General features: G+C 38.3%; 1 protein-coding gene across 10 annotated transcripts in view; it reads right to left on the minus strand.

The window, feature by feature from the left end:
- Positions 1-18,123, minus strand: part of LOC6523713 (zwei Ig domain protein zig-8) — a 42,618-nt gene extending 24,495 nt beyond the window's left edge. For 4 of the 10 annotated variants that reach the window (XR_006245265.1, XR_006245264.1, XR_005561938.2 and 1 more), the window contains exons 1-7: positions 17,646-18,123; positions 15,573-15,688; positions 13,888-14,098; positions 13,391-13,444; positions 13,238-13,340; positions 12,994-13,181; positions 12,758-12,937 (exon numbers count right to left, since the gene is read on the minus strand). Coding sequence is in view for 7 of the 10 variants with exons in the window: in XM_039377108.1 (XP_039233042.1) it covers positions 12,801-12,937; positions 12,994-13,181; positions 13,238-13,340; positions 13,391-13,444; positions 13,888-14,098; positions 15,573-15,688; positions 17,646-17,775 (939 nt within the window). In the remaining 3 variants the exon portion in view is untranslated. Of the gene's footprint in view, positions 1-2,339; positions 2,456-12,757; positions 12,938-12,993; positions 13,182-13,237; positions 13,341-13,390; positions 13,445-13,887; positions 14,099-14,324; positions 15,101-15,572; positions 15,689-17,645 lie in introns of those variants that run through there. The other 6 variants (XM_015191303.3, XM_039377111.2, XM_015191301.3 and 3 more) reach the window with 6 other exon arrangements.
- Between the last annotated feature and the right edge of the window lie 373 nt (positions 18,124-18,496).

The following is an 18,496-nucleotide window of genomic DNA, read 5'->3' on the forward strand; positions in this document are numbered from 1 at the left end:
CAATAATTTTAAAGTCATGCTGCTAATTACAACTCCCAAAAAAAACGGCTTTTTGTTCTACGGATTAGCACATGGCGGTAGCGGTATAATGATTAGAAGTAGCTTTAAACACTACTGCCAACCACTTGAGTCACATTTATGGAGTACAACAAGAGAGAACGCTATAGTCGAGTTCCCCGACTATGTGATACCCGTTACTCAGCTAGTGATAGTGCGAAGGAGGTCTTCTACACTGACAGTTTTTGGCGGTTTGCAGGCGTTAGAGTGGGCGTTGCAAAAAGTTTTTTAGCAAATTGATAGAAATTTACAAGACTAATACAAAAATGATAAATTTCAAAACATTTTCCAAAAGTGTGGGCGTGGCAGCTTTGGGCGGATTGTGGCCGTTAGAGTGGGCGTGGCAAAAAGCTTTTTGGTAAATCGATAGAAATTTACAACACCAATACAAAAATTAAAAAATATTAAAACATTTTTCAAAAGTGTGGGCGTGGCAGTTTTGGGCGGTTTGTGGGCGTTAGAGTGGGCGTGGCATCATGATCAAACTTGCGCTGCATCTATGTGCCTGGAGTCTGTATGCTTAATTTCAACTTTCTAGCTTTTGTAGTTCCTGAGATCTCGACGTTCATACGGACAGACAGACGGACGGACAGACGGACATGGCCAAATCGACTCGGCTAATGATCCTGATCAAGAATATATATACTTTATATGGTCGGAAACGCTTCCTTCTGCCTGTTACATACTTTTCAACGAATCTAGTATACCCTTTTACTCTACGAGTAACGGGTATAACTAGCAACGGCAGTCTTACCCTTGTAGCGGTAAACTGCCCCCCTTGTTTGAATGTATCCGGACAACAATTTCTACTTCAATACTCTAGACCACTTCATTGATGCAGGTGAGTACAACGCCATACTCGCCCAGCGAATTAATAAACTTAATCCGAAAAAATATCCAGAATATGTTCTAATAAATCCTAAGATGACATACTGTATACACTCTTTCCCTACTCTTTAACTCTATTAGAATACAAGAGAGACAAGTTCTCTGATACCCTTTACGCAGCTAGTGGAAGAGTGAAGTAAAAGTTTTATCACTAAGAGTTTTTGGCCGCTAGAGGAGTGGGCGTTGCAAAAATATGTTTGGCAATCGAGAGAAATTTACAAGAGTAAAAAAATGTGAAAAAATATCAGAACATTTTTCAAAAGTTTGGGCGTGGCAGTTTTGGGCGATTTGTGGGCGTGGAAACATGTCTCTGGAGTCTGCATGCTGAGTCTCAACTTTCTAGCTTTAATAGTTCCAAAGATCTCGACGTTCAAAGAACAGAAAAACAGACGGACATGGCCAGATCGACTCGGCTATATATCCTGATCAAGAATATATATACTATACATATATATGGTCGGAAATGCTTCCTTCTGCCAGTTACATATTTTTTAACAAATATAGTATAACCTTGTCTTCTACGAGTAACGGGTAAATCTAAGAGATAAGAGATGAAAAAAGTCGATCTTAGTAAGGAAAGGAATCGATCAAGGGTAACGAAACTATTTTAATAATGTGATGATGACCCGGATAACCCCCTACTTCGGGTTACGATTCTTTATTCCAGCGCATAAGTTCGATTTTCGAGCGGAACATGGAACCATTGAACTGGTCTATCGAATAACATAAGTAAGAACTGCTTTCGAAAAACGGGAATATTGCACGGCAATATACTGGGATGTCTCTCAGTCTTTTGTTAAAAATTAAGACAAAACAGCCACAAACTTCTAAAGTCGTATAATACAACAGTGCCTTTGCTGTGAGATGTAACTCCGATATGTTCGACGAACACGTTTTAAACAATGGAGTTGCCCAAGACAGCGTCCTTGTACCACCGCTGGACGTACGTAATTATCTTGTTTAAAAGCGTTAAAAAAAAGACGGACAAACAAGTAACAGTGACTGTGCACGTATTCTAAAGTCTTGTTTCAACAGTGAAATATTAAAAAAAAATAAACATTAAGTACATGTAGTTCAAAGCAAAATATATTTAAAAGAAAACCTTGGTAGATTTCCCCTTTTTTATTAAACAAAATATTTATTGATTTGTAAAGTGTCAGAATAAAAAAACTGGATAAGCGGATTCGAATTGATAAATGTTAGTTCATCTTTAAAAAGTAGAAAGCAATGGTGCTCTCGCAATAACTAGTCTTCCTTTTGATGGTAAATATCCAGATGTGGTCCAATAACGAATAGAAGGGGTAAACGATACGGTTTAAAAAAGCAAACGAGCGCCTAAATATGTATGTATGTAGATTCATTATTACTTGCAGGTCTATAACATAAACGGAGGATTTATTATTTATTATAGTTATTTATTTTATAGGACTATAGGAATTACAAGTAGTGTTTGTATTTGTATTAAACAGACCGCGATTTTACAATGGGCCCTTCCCGAACACGCTGTCATCTGAAAAAAATTAATTTATATACTAATTAAAGCAAATCAGTAAGGTTTGAAGTTTTTATTGAGTACTCTTAACTTAGGTTGGAAAATATATAATACATAGTTTAGTGACCTAAGAAAATGTTCTTAAACTGGTAGTACGAATGCCTCAAATAGAAAACCGAAAACCTTTGACTTGTTTTTATTTTTTAAAAACCGCTTAAAAATTCGTGTTTGCCTATAAAGCAAATTTTCTCTGCAGTATCTGTATGTATGTAGATATTGTAGGTATGTGAGTATGTTGTAGTTGCTGCCGCAGAAATATTTTTTAATATGTAAATATTTTAATTTAATGGACTGACACCTTCAGACACTGCAAAAATATTTTTTGTTGTTTTATCGTGTCAAAGGATGCCTTCCGAAAGTTACTGGCGTCGAGCCTTCTTTTCGCATCACCAGCAGCACTTACGCAATTAATGTTAATTAAGTAACTATTATATGGATATTAAAAGGATTATTTTGGACTCTAAAGATAGTTCCCCCTTAATATACATATGTATATTAATGCACACAGAATGAAAATATGTTTTGGTTGCCACTAACTCATACAGAAAGTTTTGCTTCATTAACTGTAGAAGTGCGATTAGAATGTACGTTTGTAATTATCTTATAGCGTTAGAAAAATCCGACTGGAAGGACAAAAAATTAATCGTGAACTTTTTGGCTTGCCGAAGCTATACCGGGGAAAGCAAAAGAAATTAAATAATGATTTCCATAACATTAGTGGAAATACCCTATTATAGGAAACTGTATGAACTTACATGTCCACCAATGTACGTAATGTATATATATTTTTACCCAATTAGATGAAAATTGTAAAAGTATTTGGTAAAAATATGGAGTTCACTTCTAAAATTTGATCGATTTTTATTGCTAACGAATGTATGACTGTAACTATTGTAAGGAGGAATGGCTTTAAGAGTGGTGAGGCAATGAGATTGAGCAAATATAAGTTTATTAAATGATATATGAAATAAAGGAAATATTAAAGGAATTAAATATGATCACGCGTACGGACGCTGCGCGACGGCTTGCTCTTCGACGACGACTGCGCGAACACACATTAGCGTGGCCATCTGTTCTCCCGGGTTGCCACCGTACTTGACAGGCAAGGTTGCCATATGCTTACAGTCGGCTTCCGGCACCACGGCTTGAGTTTATCGGACGCATACACGGATTTATAGTGTCGCTGAGTTCGTTGGGCATTTGGCAAATCTTCGACCAAATATCGATCACGTGGTAGTTTCTTTGCGATGATAAGCGGGCCTTTATAACGAGGCTCGAGCTTACGTGAGGTGCCTGTACTAGCTGGTTCGTTTTCGGCCAAAACTAAATCTCCTTCGCTGTAAACCGTCGGCTTGGCGTGTTTGGCATCGTAACGTTTCTTAGCATCTGCTCGATGTTCGTCAATTCGTGTTGCAGTATCGGTACGAAGCTGTTGCAACTCTTCGGTAGTCAGCACTTGGTCATCAGTACATTGCAACGCTTGTACTACGGAGTTCTTCAACGTGTCTCGTGGCTCATAACAATATAATAGCTGAAATGGAGAACGATTAGTAGTCTTGTTGGTCATCGTGTTAATGCTCCACTGGATTTGGTTAAGTTTCTCATCCCAGCGCTTCTCATTCTCAACAGTAGGCAATAGCATTGATAGGATTATGCGGTTAGTGCGTTCGGCATGTCCATTTGCTCGCGGTGTGCGAACAGCGTTAAGAACATGCTTGACATTATGTTCTCGACAGAATTTTTCGAAATCTTTTGACGTAAAAGCAGTTCCTCGGTCGGTCACGATTCATTCAGGCATTCCAACGTAGCTGCAAACATCTCGGAGAATTTCAATAACGTGTCGGGTTGCGGTGCTTTTAACGGCTCGTATGATCGTAAACTTTGTAAATGCATCAACGATTACCAGGATAAGCTCATTACGCTTAGAACTTCTCGGAAAAGGTCCTAGATGATCGACGTGTACCGTAGCGAACGGTACTGGCTTGATATTATCGTAATGGTATTGACCCTCTTGGCGACCTCCTCGTTGCTTATACAGGGAACAACCTACGCATAAATTAATGTATCCTTTAACATAATTTCGCATACGAGGAAACCAGAATTGATTTATAATTCGGCTGATTGTTTTGTCGGTGCTCATATGTCCTGCGTTGTCGTGACATTCTACAAGAATGCGATAGCGTAACTGCTTGGGTACAACCCAAAGGTGCTTGTTGTTATGTTTGCGATATAAGCGACCAAGTTCAAGGACATACTCATCGTTCTCAGTGATCTTCTTAGCGATCATTTCGCTAGCAATTCGTTTTATTTTCTCGTCCTGCAATTGTACAGCAAACAACCAATCGGCTTTATCAATGACGGTCTTGAATATCTTTAGGTCAGCTTCTTCCATTTCACGCGAATCGACGTGTTCCATACGCGTACCTGAGCGATGCAGTATCTCAATATCGAATTCTTGGATACGTAGCCACCATCTGGCAATTCGGGGTATCAGCTCTCGTTTCTCCATCGTCGGTCTTAGCGCATTACAATCAGTGATGACTCGAATTTTTTCCCATAGACATAATACTTGAAACGTTCCAGTGACTCGACAACAGCCAAAGCTTCTAGCTCGTAGCTGTGGAACTTCATTTCGCTGAATGTCGTCGATCGGCTATAATAGGCTACTGGCTTTAACTGATCATGTTCCTTTTGCAATAGAACTCCGGATAAACCAACAGAACTAGCATCAGTATGTATTTCGTGTTCTGCGCTGACGTCGTAGCTAATAAGAACAGGCTTCGTTGTTTAAGTTCATTGAATGCGTCATCCTGCTGTGGTTCCCATTTGAACGGCTGGTCTTTGCGTAGTAGCTTGCGTAAGGGCTGGGAAATAATGGCGTATCCGGGGATAAACTTTCGAAAGTATCCGCTAAGCCCTAGGAATTTACGTACATCCGAAACGTTCCTTAGACGTGGAAACTTTGCAATGGCATTGGTTTTAACTTCACCTGGACTTATCCCGGTTGCGTGCAGCTGGTGCCCCAAGAATGAAAATGTTTGCTTGTACAATTCGCACTTGTCAACGTTCAGGGTGAGGCCAAATTCTCGTAGCACTTGTAGTATACGTTGAAGTTTCTCATACATCTCGGTAAAAGAATGGCTGCCAATTAATTGTCGTCCATATAATGCAACATATCTCCCCTTCGGACACGTTTCTGTATCTCAGCCATCAATCGATTAAAAGCCGCCGGTGCGTTATTTAATCCAAATGGCATACGTTTGAATTCATACAATCCGTCGGTTGTAATGAATGCCGTAAATTTGCGACTCTCAGGTGATACTACGATCTGATAATATCCGCTGTTCAAATCCAACGTAGAAAAGAATTTGAATCGTTTCGCTTCTTGTAAACGTTCTTCAATGTTTGGCACAGGAATATTTTCTTTCTTGATCAACTTGTTCAGACGTCGGTAGTCAACACACAGTCGATAGCCTCCGTTCTTCTTTTTAATCAAAACTACTGGGCTCGCATACTCAGATGTTGATTTGGCAATAATATCGTGTTGGAGGAGCTCGTCAATCAAAGCGTTCACAACGTCACGCTTAGGTTCAGGAATTCGGTATGGCGCTTGAGCCACTGCCTGTTTATCTTCTACTTCAATTTCAGCTTCGACCACATTAGTTTTTCCAATTCCTTTAAGGCCAGAGGAAAAGACATCGGCATACTCTTCTAGTAGGTTCTGCATGCGTGTCTTATCGTCATTACTGTCGATATTAGAAAGAAGATTAGTAATTTTCTTGAAGTGAGATACTTGCTGTGTTGCTCGTTTGCTCTCAAAAGTCATCATTCTGTTCTCAAACTTCAGCGTAAGATTGGGGTTAGCAAGGATATCCTGGCCGATAAGAAAATCTTGCTGTACGAGTTTGTCTTCGGCTATATACATCAGTGCTTCGATGACAGTATTATCGATGATCAGTTCGGTGATGATTGCTTCGTTTAGAATGCGTACTCCACCACAAACACCATGAATTTGCATTGCACACTTGCATCGTTTGGCGTCGAGTTGTTGTGCTACAGTTTCACGAACCATGCTAGCTTGGCTACCTGTGTCAATGAACGCAGTATACGGTTTCGATTGGACGATGATGGTTTTGTAGAAGCACTTATCTTGATTCGTTGCCCCAAGGCGTCGTGTACTCGCTTCAGGTTTAACGCAGTTACCGTTGTTGGGGTGTACTTTATTACACGTAGTACATCGCAATTAAAGCATTTTAATTTATCGTTTGTTGTTGCAGACTCGTGTTGCTTAGATTTCGGTTCATCGTTCTTCGATACTGGATCGTATTTTGGCAGTTGAGGACTACCTCGGTTGACAAAATACTCGTCAATGACGTCACGCATCTGTTTCATCGTTGCAAATTTTGTGGTCACAATGCTCTGTTGTAGCTCTCGGTGCGAGGCATATCGAATAGTAGCAGACTCGCTTAAATTGTAACGATTTCCAAGGGCTGACATGCGAAAGCAGTACTCCTTGATAGTTTCCTTCTGTCGGCGAACAGCATTTGACATTATGTAGTGAATCTCGGCTTCGTCGGGTGTCGAACCGAACTCATCTCTAATAGCATTCGAAAATTCGCTCCAGGTGGTGTGTAAAAGTGGAGACGCATATAGCCACATTCTGTCAGCGCCCTTTAGTCGAGTATAAATGGCAAGCAAGAGAAGTTTTTCGTCCCAATGATAGGCATCTATAACTCGATTAATGCGATCGATAAATTGATCCACAGAGATACCATTCTCATCACCGTTGGATCATACTCTGGCAGGGTATTAGCGATTTCCTTGACCGATGCATGTCGTGTAATCGTGCTAGTGTGTACGATTTCAGCTGTTGAACTCGGTGGTACAGGTATTACGTTGGCTGCAGCCGCCTGAGCACCTTGCGTTGCATTTGTCGCAGCATTTTGCGAATTAATAAAATTTGCCATCATCTCACGAAGTTGGCTCATCTCGGCCTGAAGTTGTGCTACCACCGGCATTTCGTCAGTATCTTCATTCGCGAAAGAAACACAAAACTCGATTTAGTCAGACTGTTCGTGGGTCATTAAACGTTGAACTTATTGATCTCGCGATCCAGTTGTGGGCAACTCTCGTTCCCGCAACAGGATTTTTAACTGATCGACTTTCAGTTCTGTAATTTTAATTTTATTTTATGTCTTATTTAACATCGCGTAATTGTACCGAATTGGCGTACGTGCTTACGTTTCGTTGCGGAAATTGCGCTTACGTTAGCGTTGCGTTTGCGTGATTGTTTTTGCACGGTGTCTAAAGATGTGTTTAGACATGATAAGTAGACAAACTATAAATATGTTCTATTTATGGGCTGCAATAAACATGGCACGGGACAACATAACAGCCTTCTTCATGAAGACACAAAACGCAGTATCAACAGCAATAGCCTTAAGCAAGGCCAAGACACACTATTGCCTACAGCTGTTGTTTTAGTGAAAAACAAAGCTGGAGGTTACAACGAGTTAAGGGCGCTTATTGACGGTGGATCCCAGAAGACGCTGATTTCAGAGGAAGCAGCACAAATATTAAGGATTTCCAGAGTAAGGAGTACTATAGAGGTCGAAGGTATCTCCTAGACTACTCAATTATCAAAAAATAGTGTCCACCTGACGATCAAACCAAAAATTCCAAGCAGCTTCAAAGCATCAACGGAAGCAAATTTGGATGGATTGTGTCCGGAAATATAACTCGAGCAGCAAAGCAAAAAATTATAAGTGCCACTACAACAATAAATCTAAAGGACCTGGATCACTTCCAGACAATGCAGAATGCGAAAGAAAATTCCAAGAAGCAACTGTCATCAACGAGGAAGGCAGATTTGTGGTTTCAATTCGATTCCACCAAGAGGCAAAGCTGGGGGACTCTCGCAAACAGGAAATTGCAAGGCTTATGCAAATGGAAAAGAAGTTTCAAAGAACCCCAAAGAACTGGGCTGCATACAACGAATTCATGAAAGAATACCTTAAGATGGGACATATGGAATCTGTAAAAGACAACGGGTCAAGGTAAATACTATTTACCCCATCAAGCAATCATCAGGCCTGGAAGCTTAACTACCAAGCTACGAGTAGTTTTTGACGCATCCGCAAAGACGACAAATGGACTAAGCCTAAATGACTTTATTATAGCTGGTCCTAAGATTTAAAAGGATATATTCGATATTCTAATTAAATGGCGAAAGGTGCAATATGTTATGGTAGCTGACATTGAAAAAATGTATCGCCAAATAAAGGTTGCTGAGAAAGATCAAGAATACCAATATATCCTATGGAGAGATGATCCAAAATTGCCGATCAGTGAGTTTAAGTTAACAACCGTAACTTATGGCATCTCGGCAGCACCTTTGTTAACAGTCCGATGTCTACGTTGAGTTGGCAGATCGATTTTGCCAAGAGGATAGCGTCTTACCAGAAACAATAAGAGACGACTTTTATATGGATAACCTCATAACTGGTGGAGACACAGTCAACGAGTGCTATGAACTTCAAAGGAAATTGAGACAAGTGATGGACAAGGCCGGCATGCATCTGCGAAAATGGGTTGCAAATGACGAACGTATTTTAGCCGACATTCAGGACGACGGTGCTGCGGAGAAAATCTGCATTGAGGAGAATGAATCGATCAAAACCTTAGGACTTCAATGGGATCCGAAGAAGGATACATTTACGTTTTCGGCAGAAAACCCAATGCTAACACGCATAACAAAGCGGTTAGTGTTATCACAGTTGTCCAGAATTTTCGACTTACTGGGATGGTTGGCACCTGTAACGATTCAAGGCAAATGTTTCATTCAGGAACTGTGGAAATTACCGATGACTTGGGACGTTGAATTGGAATCCAACTTAGCAAACTGGTGGATGGAATATGCTAAAGGTCTATCAGATTTAGAAGAAATTAGCATTTTACGCTGGACTGGATGCTCCAAAGGTATTATGGAGCTACATGGATTCTGCGATGCATCAGAGAAAGCATATGCAGCGGCTGTGTATACAAAAGTAGGCGGCAGAGTTCCTTTGCTAGCAGCAAAAAGCAAAGTAAATCCTATAAAAAACAGGATAACAATTCCAAAGTTGGAATTATGTGCTGCGCATTTACTAGCAAAGTTATTAGCGAAAGTGCAGGCTATATGGAGCAACAAGATTACAACGCATGCATGGAGTGATTCGCAAATTACTATTGATACAGAACAAGCGCAGCAAAGATAAGTTCGTCAGAACTAGAGTGGAAGATATCAATAAACTAATTCCCAATGTCAAATGGAATTACGTTAAATTGGAAGAAAATCCAGCAGATGTGGCTTCAAGAGGAATATCACCGCAAGCTCTTAAAATCTGTGAAATTTGGTGGAGAGGGCCGAATTGGCTATTTATAGATGCACAACACTGGCCCACTCAAAAGGATTCGACAACATGGCTTTGCAAAAATAATTGGGCATGGAAAAACGCGGATGATAACTCTTGCGAAATATCTCCAATAAAACCAAGCAAGGCACACTCATGCGAAATGATGGAATTCCAAGGCAATTCGCCGTTTGTATGCCTATACCGTTTGTATGAAATAGCGCTTGCACATTCACACCGTTTGTATGTCTATACCGTTTGTATGAAATACCGCTTGTATATTCACACCGTTTGTATATTCACACCGCTTGCAGACAAATACATATATATTCGCATCAACACACTGATAGATACAACGCTTTGAATCTACGTACTTATGTTTCAATCGCAACTAAGTTCCGTTATTCTTTGCCAACGCGTTCGCTACTGTCTGTCTTTGCTCATGATTATCCCACTTCTGAACTGTAAGGAGGAATGGCTTTAAGAGTGGTGAGGCAATGAGATTGAGCAAATATAAGTTTATTAAATAATATATGAAATATTAAAGGAATTAAATATGATCACGCGTACGGACGCTGCGCGACGGCTTGCTCTTCGACGACGACTGCGCGAACACACATTAGCATAAGCATCTGTTCTCCCGGGTTGCCACCGTACTTGACAGGCAAGGTTGCCATATGCTTACACGATTTTATTATAAACGTTTCAGTAAAAATACACGCGACGTCCACCAGCGAGGAAAAGATCAGCATCGTTCGGACAAATAAGCGAACATACATGCATGTGTGCATAGTCAAGTCCCACTTCAGGTGCTACTGTACGACACAGACGGAGGCACACTTGAGCACAGGGTGAACTGCGGGGTCTCCCAAGGTTCGGTACTCGGGCCGCTGCTGTAGAACTACCAGGGAGAACCAAAGTGATTGGCTTCGCTGACGATATTGCCGAGGTAATCGTAGCAAAAACCGTTAAAGAAGCCGAGAGCCTCCCGAATGCAGCAATCGGCATTATAGTGAAGTGGCTCTTAGCGGTCGGCCTGGACATTGCACACCAAAAAACGAAGGCAGTGCTTATATCTAGCCGCAAGCAGGTAGAGACAGCCACCATCCGAGTCGGAGACACCACGGTCACGTCAGCGCGAGCGATTCGATACCTAGGGATCTTGTTAGACACTAGGCTAACGTTCAAGGATCATCTGGCGGAAGGGAACAGGAAGGCGTCGAGCGTCGCTAGGGCTTTAGCGCGAATAATGCTCAACTGCAGGGGCCCAAGACAGGGACGCAGACTACAGTCCGTCTGCAGGGCAACAGAGCTGTATGCAGCCCTAATATGGGCGGAAGCTTCGGAGAAGAGGTCCTACCTAAGGGCCCCCCCAACAAAACACCCTCCAACCCCCCACACCATTAAAACTTGTACATATAAATATACCCACAATAATAAACCTGATTAAAAAAAAAACATGCATGTGTAAAAGGGGTAGAATGCGTATCCCGGCATATCAATCGAAATATAGACCGAAATAACAGAATTGCGAAAACTGTAAATTTTGTAAATTTAAATTCTGTAAATTTAAAACGGTTAATCTTCACATGTACAGAACGATGTATAAAATCAGAACGATTCTGTCCAAAAATACACACAACACAATTCTATTTGTTAAAACAAGATGATAAGGTGATCCAGATGCTTAAAGTAAGCAACAGTAAGTAACATTTATTATGGCTTCTTAATCCGTGGTATTAGAGAGTCAGTTATCAGGTGGTTCTTAACGATCGTAAGTTCATAACACAAACATATCGCTTGCTAAGCCTAAGCCTTCTAAGGGCATTACTGGGGCACCTTGATATTAATTCTAGCCAAGCCCGCCTACAACGCAATGATCATCCAGCTCAACAATCATAGCCACAACTTCCTATACACCGATAGCGATAGGACTGACAAAAAAAAAGAATTTTTTTGTTCCTGAAGTTTTAACTGTTCGAATTGAGCAATAAGCAATAGGGCATTCCAATTTAAGCTGGTAATTATTAAAACAAAATAAATAATATTAATAATAGAAATTATTCTTAGTTTTGTGCTGATAGATGTGGTAGACTCGTTTGTATATTTACAGAATATTGTTTCATAAATTAAATATTATTATTAAAAAACCACAATATATCAAATATTTAAGATGTGCTAGACGCTTAAAATGTTCTATCCTAGAACCTGAACTGTGAAACATTAGCTAAGACGATATTAGCTGAAAATATTTGACGACACATTCCTGGTAGGAGACGCGGATGACTTAGTCGTAGTGATCCCAGCACGCCACTTTCATCCAAGCGGAATGAATATCAGGCTGAGTGCTTATGAATATCAACAACGCCATTCTAATTGGCTCCGAAGTTTAGGCTGAAATGCCGACATTCAAAAGCAGACTAGAAGCCACTATTGACTGTTTAGAGAAGCTATAGACTTGTTAGCAAGGGAACGTAAGGCCCTGTAAAAGGTTCGAAAGCGGTGAAAATGAGAATTTAAGTACATATTCTTAGATCGAGACTCTTGACCTCTGCCAAAAATGTGGGACAGCGAAGGCACTGGAGACGGCGCGCTGACGTAGTCTACTATGTAAATAAAGCACGCATAGGTCATGGATATTTTAGATTGTACATAGCAAGACCATGGATGCCAGCTGTGTGTATGCAGATGCGGAACTGGACAACGTAAAGCACACAGTGTTCCACTGTGTTCGATATGTACAAAATCAAAGGACTAGTAAACGGACAAATTTCGTCAAAAAATATTGTGCCCAAGATGTGTAAAAGTATAGAGACTAAACCAAATAACGTATTCAAAATGTTGGGTATTAATGATCTTATCAACTTACCTTAATGTTATTTATATATCATAATAAAAATTCTATTAGTTAGTCATCTCCCTTTAAGATACATATGCTTCTTAAGACTTGAAATATATAACAACACTTTTGCTGATATGATAGTTATCATTGCAGTGTAAGCCCTTATCCGAATGGCAGCACTAGTTTGCATTGCTGCAGGTTGCTCACCTGTACCAAGTGAAAATTTAAAAAAAATTATGAAATTATAATAATTTTATGCTTACCGGTTAATACATGAACCCTAACAGAAGCTGGAATGGCTCCATTTGGAACACATGTATAGTTTCCAGAGTCTCTTAATGAAGCTCGCGTTAGCATCAGTCGACTTGTTGTTCCTATATCAGTTTTTTCCGTTTCTAAACTTATTCCTCCGCGAAGTGAATCAAAGTCAACAACTGATGAGCCATGATACCTTTTATATGTTAAGCTAATTTGTAAAAAGCTCTTTGAAAGATCGTGGTTTCTTACCAAATCACTGATGGTGCATGGATATTAACTGAGCAAGCCAGGGCAATAGTGCTATCCCGTTTTACATGAATTTCCGTGGATCCAAGAATTTTGGCTCGAGCTGCTTTAAAAATCAAAGATAATTTTTAGTTGAATATAGACCAATAGCCTTACATTTTGTGTCGTAAAAGCGCTTCTCAGTTTTTAAGTCTTGGAAGTCATTGCCAGCTGAAAATTTACACAAAATTAAGTTTAGTATAAGTATTTATACAAGATTTTATGCATGTAAGCAAATGCATGAATGTGAAATGAGGCCTAAAACAAGAAAGTGGTTCTCAACTATCATATAACAGTTTTCAACTAAACGCAAGTAATGTTTTTGGTTGGTTTTTAAACAGGAAAGCAGGTGTTTTCGAAGCAGCTATGTTGCAATCTGATCTCAATTTTCTAGCTTATATGATTCTTTTGGTTATCAGTTGATATCAAAACCCTTGTAAGTTGAAAGGGAATCGAAAGTGTATACATATTTAATATATTCACATTTTCATCACACACTCTTCTGGTGCGCTTCCTAACTATGTGGACCAACATTTACAAATATTATATATCTTTACTACAAAAACTTTAAAATATAAGCTAACTACATTTTTTATTTAAATGTTTATATATACCTATTATTTGCAGACAAATCGCTAAATTTATTTTAGGTTCAGTATTCACTTGACACTCATATACGCCGCTGTCTCGTGGCTGTGCATAATCGATTTTTAAGTCCCAATCTTCACTGCCTGGTGGATGTATTACAGAAAATCGTTGATCGCCGGTGTACGTATAAATGTTCGTTGTAAGAATGTGAAGGTCCCGCTTACGCATCCATGATACCTGAAATAATAAAAGTATTTATTAAGAATCTTTAATAATTTCGGGACAAGGAAAATCGATTTAATCGATTCCTCTGCTATATGATCACCGTTATAAAAATCATTCTTTAAAAAATGTCATTTTTTAATCCCTTACGGTCTTTAGCGCCAGACCCCGACAGAATCTCCAGCTGTGTGCTTAGATGCTGTGCAAAAGCCTTGTACAAGCCTCTACTAAAATTGTTTACCTTATCTCTGGAATCTTCGCAGTTCCCCCATATATGAAACAAGGTAGGATGTAACAAATTGTGGATGCAAGTCACATCCGGTATCCCACAAGGGTGCCACTTTGGTCCGCTCCGTTTTAATTTATATATTACTAAGGAATAAAACATTCGCGTGTACTTAGGTATGGTGCCGTGATAACGAACTAAACCTAAATGACTCGAAGTGTAAAGTTGTGACCTTCTGCCGTCAACCCAAGACAAGCGATTTATACTTTAGGTGGCTGCTCTAGAAAAAGAATAACACGGGTTATTGATCTTGGTGTTCTTCTGGAACCTTAAAAAAATGTTTATACCATATTTCGTCTAATGTCAATAAGTTTATAAAATGGGGGTCAAAGCTATTAGAAGATCCTTACATGACCAAAACATATTTCATTTCAATAGTTCTTCCGATTCTTGAGTATGGATCACCTGTCCGGAGTCCACAATAAGTAGTTCATTCGGACCGCATTGTATCGGTTTGCCTTACGGCGCCTAAACTGGGATGTAAACCTTATATTACCTCCTTATTCCAGTAGACAAATGTTAATTAATTTAACTTCCCTAGCTAAAAGTAGAACGATGCTTGAAACAGTCTTTATTTGTAAGCTTATTCGTGGTGAAGTTGATAGTCCCGACTTGGTTAGTCAGCTAAACATCTCAATTCCAAGCAGATTCACTAGAAACTAATTACCCTTAATCTTAAATCATTGTAGATCTAACTTTGAGTTGCATGTTCTACAGATCGATAGAAACTTACATTACTAACAAAAAAATTTTAAAAAATATCAAAACATTTTACAAAAGTGTTGGCGTGACAGCATTGGCCGATTTGTGGGCGTTAGAGTGGGCTTGGCAAAAAAATTTTTGCAAATCGAGTAAAATTTACAAGACTAATAAAAAAAATGAAAAAAATATCAAAACATTTTTCAAAAGTATAACCGTGGCAGTTTTCGCTGCGTCTAGTCTCTGAAGTCTTTAATCTCAACTTTCTAGCTTTTGTATTTCCTAAGATCTCGACTTTCATACGGAAAGACGGATGGACAGCCGGACATGGCCATATCGACTCGGCTATTGTTCCTAATCAAGAATATATATACTTTATATGGTCGGAAACGCTTCCTTCTGCCCATTACATACTTTTTAACGAATCTAGTATACCCTTATATAAAAAATAAAAAATTTGTTGTTAAAATCATACTAAAAAAACGTGGACATACTAAAACTTACCGTTCGATTTCCTTTATTTTTAACCCGACATCTTAAAATTGCGATTTCGTCAATGACGGCCGAAACATTTCTTGGGCTAATATCATCAAAGAAAGGTCGCTCAGAATTTGTTAGCTCTAAAAAGAATTTGTATTTTATGTAAAGCCAAAATGGAAGCTAAATTCCTTATGCTGAAGTTTATTTACCCTTTCGGTTTTAAACAAAATATAATTATACTAAAATAACATGCATTTTTTTGTAATATATTTGTAATATACGAAGTTCTTAAATTTAAATCGCCGTCACTGTGGACGCTAGTGCCGATCAAGACAAAGAGCATCAGGACTGTGACACTCATACACGAAAATTTAAAATGCACACTGGTTTTTTTTCTGTGTTTTTTGGCAGAAAGTCAAAAAAAATTTTAAGGGAATAAAACCATTTATGGTTTTTTTTTTATTTAGGATAGTCCAATTAAATAAAAAAGCCAATTTTTACTTTTATATGCAACACAGGGTTATCGCCCACTTCTCAAAGACAGCTATGCGTAAGACAAAATTGACGGCAAATCATTTTGCAACATTTGTGGTTTATAATTCCTCAGAGAATTACAAAAATTTAAAGTGTTGTCATGGAAAACAGTAGCACAGGTATGTAGATTTGTAGTTCGCTAACATTTTTGTTTATGTTATATGTTTTTGTGTAGTTTTGTCGTGTTTTGTTTATGTGCCGTTTTTATAGTCAACTTAACAAATGTAGCTGTGTTTCGTGGTATATAACTTGTGTATGGCAAACCACTTCAAAAGAATTTTAACGGCAAGTTATTAACTAACATGTGTATAATATTATAAACTAGTTTCATATGCTCCTTTTTGTTCCTTTTTGAAAAAAAACACGTTTTTGTAGTAGACTATTTGTTTGGGCATGCACAGCTGCTACACATTTGGAGCAACAATATTCGCTCCGAGGATGCAGTTAGGCATATATTTAAAACAATTCGTCAGAATAATTTACATAATATTAATAATTTAAATAAATGTTGTATTTCATTGGTAAATAATTAACTATAGATAAAAAAAATTTTCTTTGGTAAGATAAATATTTTTATGGCATATCGGCCAGATCGTTTATATGGCAGCTATATGAAAAAATTGACCAAATCACTTTAAACTTTGTGAGTCATATTGGGGGAAAGAAAGAGTAACACAACACAACACAAATTTGGTGAAGATAGGTCAACATTTCGAATTTCTGCCAAAAAAGAGGCAAAAACCAGTGAGAACGCTATAGTCGAGTTCCCCGACTATATGATACCCGTTACTCAGCTAGTGGAAGGGAGAAGGAGAGTCTTAAACACAGTTTTTGGCGGTTTGTAGGCGTTATAGTGGGCGTGGCAGAAAGTTTTTTGGCAAATCGATAGAAATTTACAAGACTAATACAAAAATGAAAAAATATTAAAATTTTCAAAAGTGTGGGCGTGGCAGTTTTGGGCGGTTTGTGGGCGTTAGAGTGGGCGTGGCAACACGAATCGACAAACTTGCGCTGCGTCTATGTCTCTGGAGTCTGTATGCTTAATCTCAACTTTCTAGCTTTTGTAGTTCCTGAGATCACAGCGTTCATACGGACGGACAGACGGACATGGTCATATCGACTCGGCTATTGGTCCTGATCAAGAATATATATACTTTATATGGTCGGAAACCCTTCCTTCTGCCTGTTACATACTTTTCAACGAATCTAGTATACCCTTTTACTCTATGAGTAACGGGTATAAAAAAAAACACATTTATCTGTTGGGATAGTTCGATCATACTGGCTTTATACTTGTTGAAAAAAGTAAAACAAAATTTGATCCAAAGTTCCTTCTAAAGAGCGTTTTCAGATTTCAGGTAATATAAATACTATGGCAAAATGAACATTTAAAGTCTTTTGTGTTCAAATTTTTAAATCGTTTTAAGTTTGTAATGCATAAAACTTTCCTATGATACACTCTGCAATAGGAAATGCGTCCAATAAAAATTTAAATAATTTCCGCAAGGGTAAAGACATAAATATTAATCCAGCGGTAAGTTTTAAATTTAAAATGTATCTTACCATTTAGGGTTAAATATGGAGCTGCACTAATATTCTGACACCATATACTTAAATTTAAGACTAAAATAATGAATGGTTTGATCTTAATTGGCGAATTATCCGAAAATGTGGCATTTTTGCCACGAGACATGTTGCTTTAATTCATTTGTCTTTCACAGATATGCTTTCCTTTGAATAGAATTTCACATACCAACATAATTATGTTAAATGTTAAGTATTAAATTAAGTTAAATAATATACACACACAAGAACACTGATTGACACAAGATTTTTTTATTTATAACAACTTTGAAACAGCCTCCCTAATTCCAACCTTTTAATGGATTTATATATTCTCTGTTTAAAGTTTTTGGTTTTAAGATCGGTGTATTTCATATAAATACAATAGTTTTAGCTGGCTTGCATTTTTATAAAATGCTTTCACTTCTAACACGTCTTTCGTTGGCATCGACAATCATTTTTTCAATGGTAAGCTCTTATCAACCCTTAAACAGCGCTTTTTAATGTTTCTGCAAGTACGACTTGTATACAGATTTTTGTTATTCTGCAGCCCTGAAAATATACGCGCATGCCCATTGTCACATACATATGTAATTTAAAATTGCGGAGGTTACAATTAATTGTCTTTTTTTAATCTTCCCTTTTAGAAATAATCAACTATGTACGCTGTTTTCTTTTATTGCTTACTCTTAGTATCAAAGTATACTAATATTTACATAGGGCAAAATACATATACATATGTCATTTTTAAAACGGACGAAGCTCAAATAAACGAGACGATAACACATTTGTCTCTAAAATTTTTACAATCATTTGGTACTACTTAAAGTTACATTTACAAAAAACGGTAA

The sequence above is a fragment of the Drosophila yakuba genome, chromosome 4, assembly GCF_016746365.2.
Source record: "Drosophila yakuba strain Tai18E2 chromosome 4, Prin_Dyak_Tai18E2_2.1, whole genome shotgun sequence".
NCBI classification, from domain to species: Eukaryota; Metazoa; Arthropoda; class Insecta; order Diptera; family Drosophilidae; genus Drosophila; species Drosophila yakuba.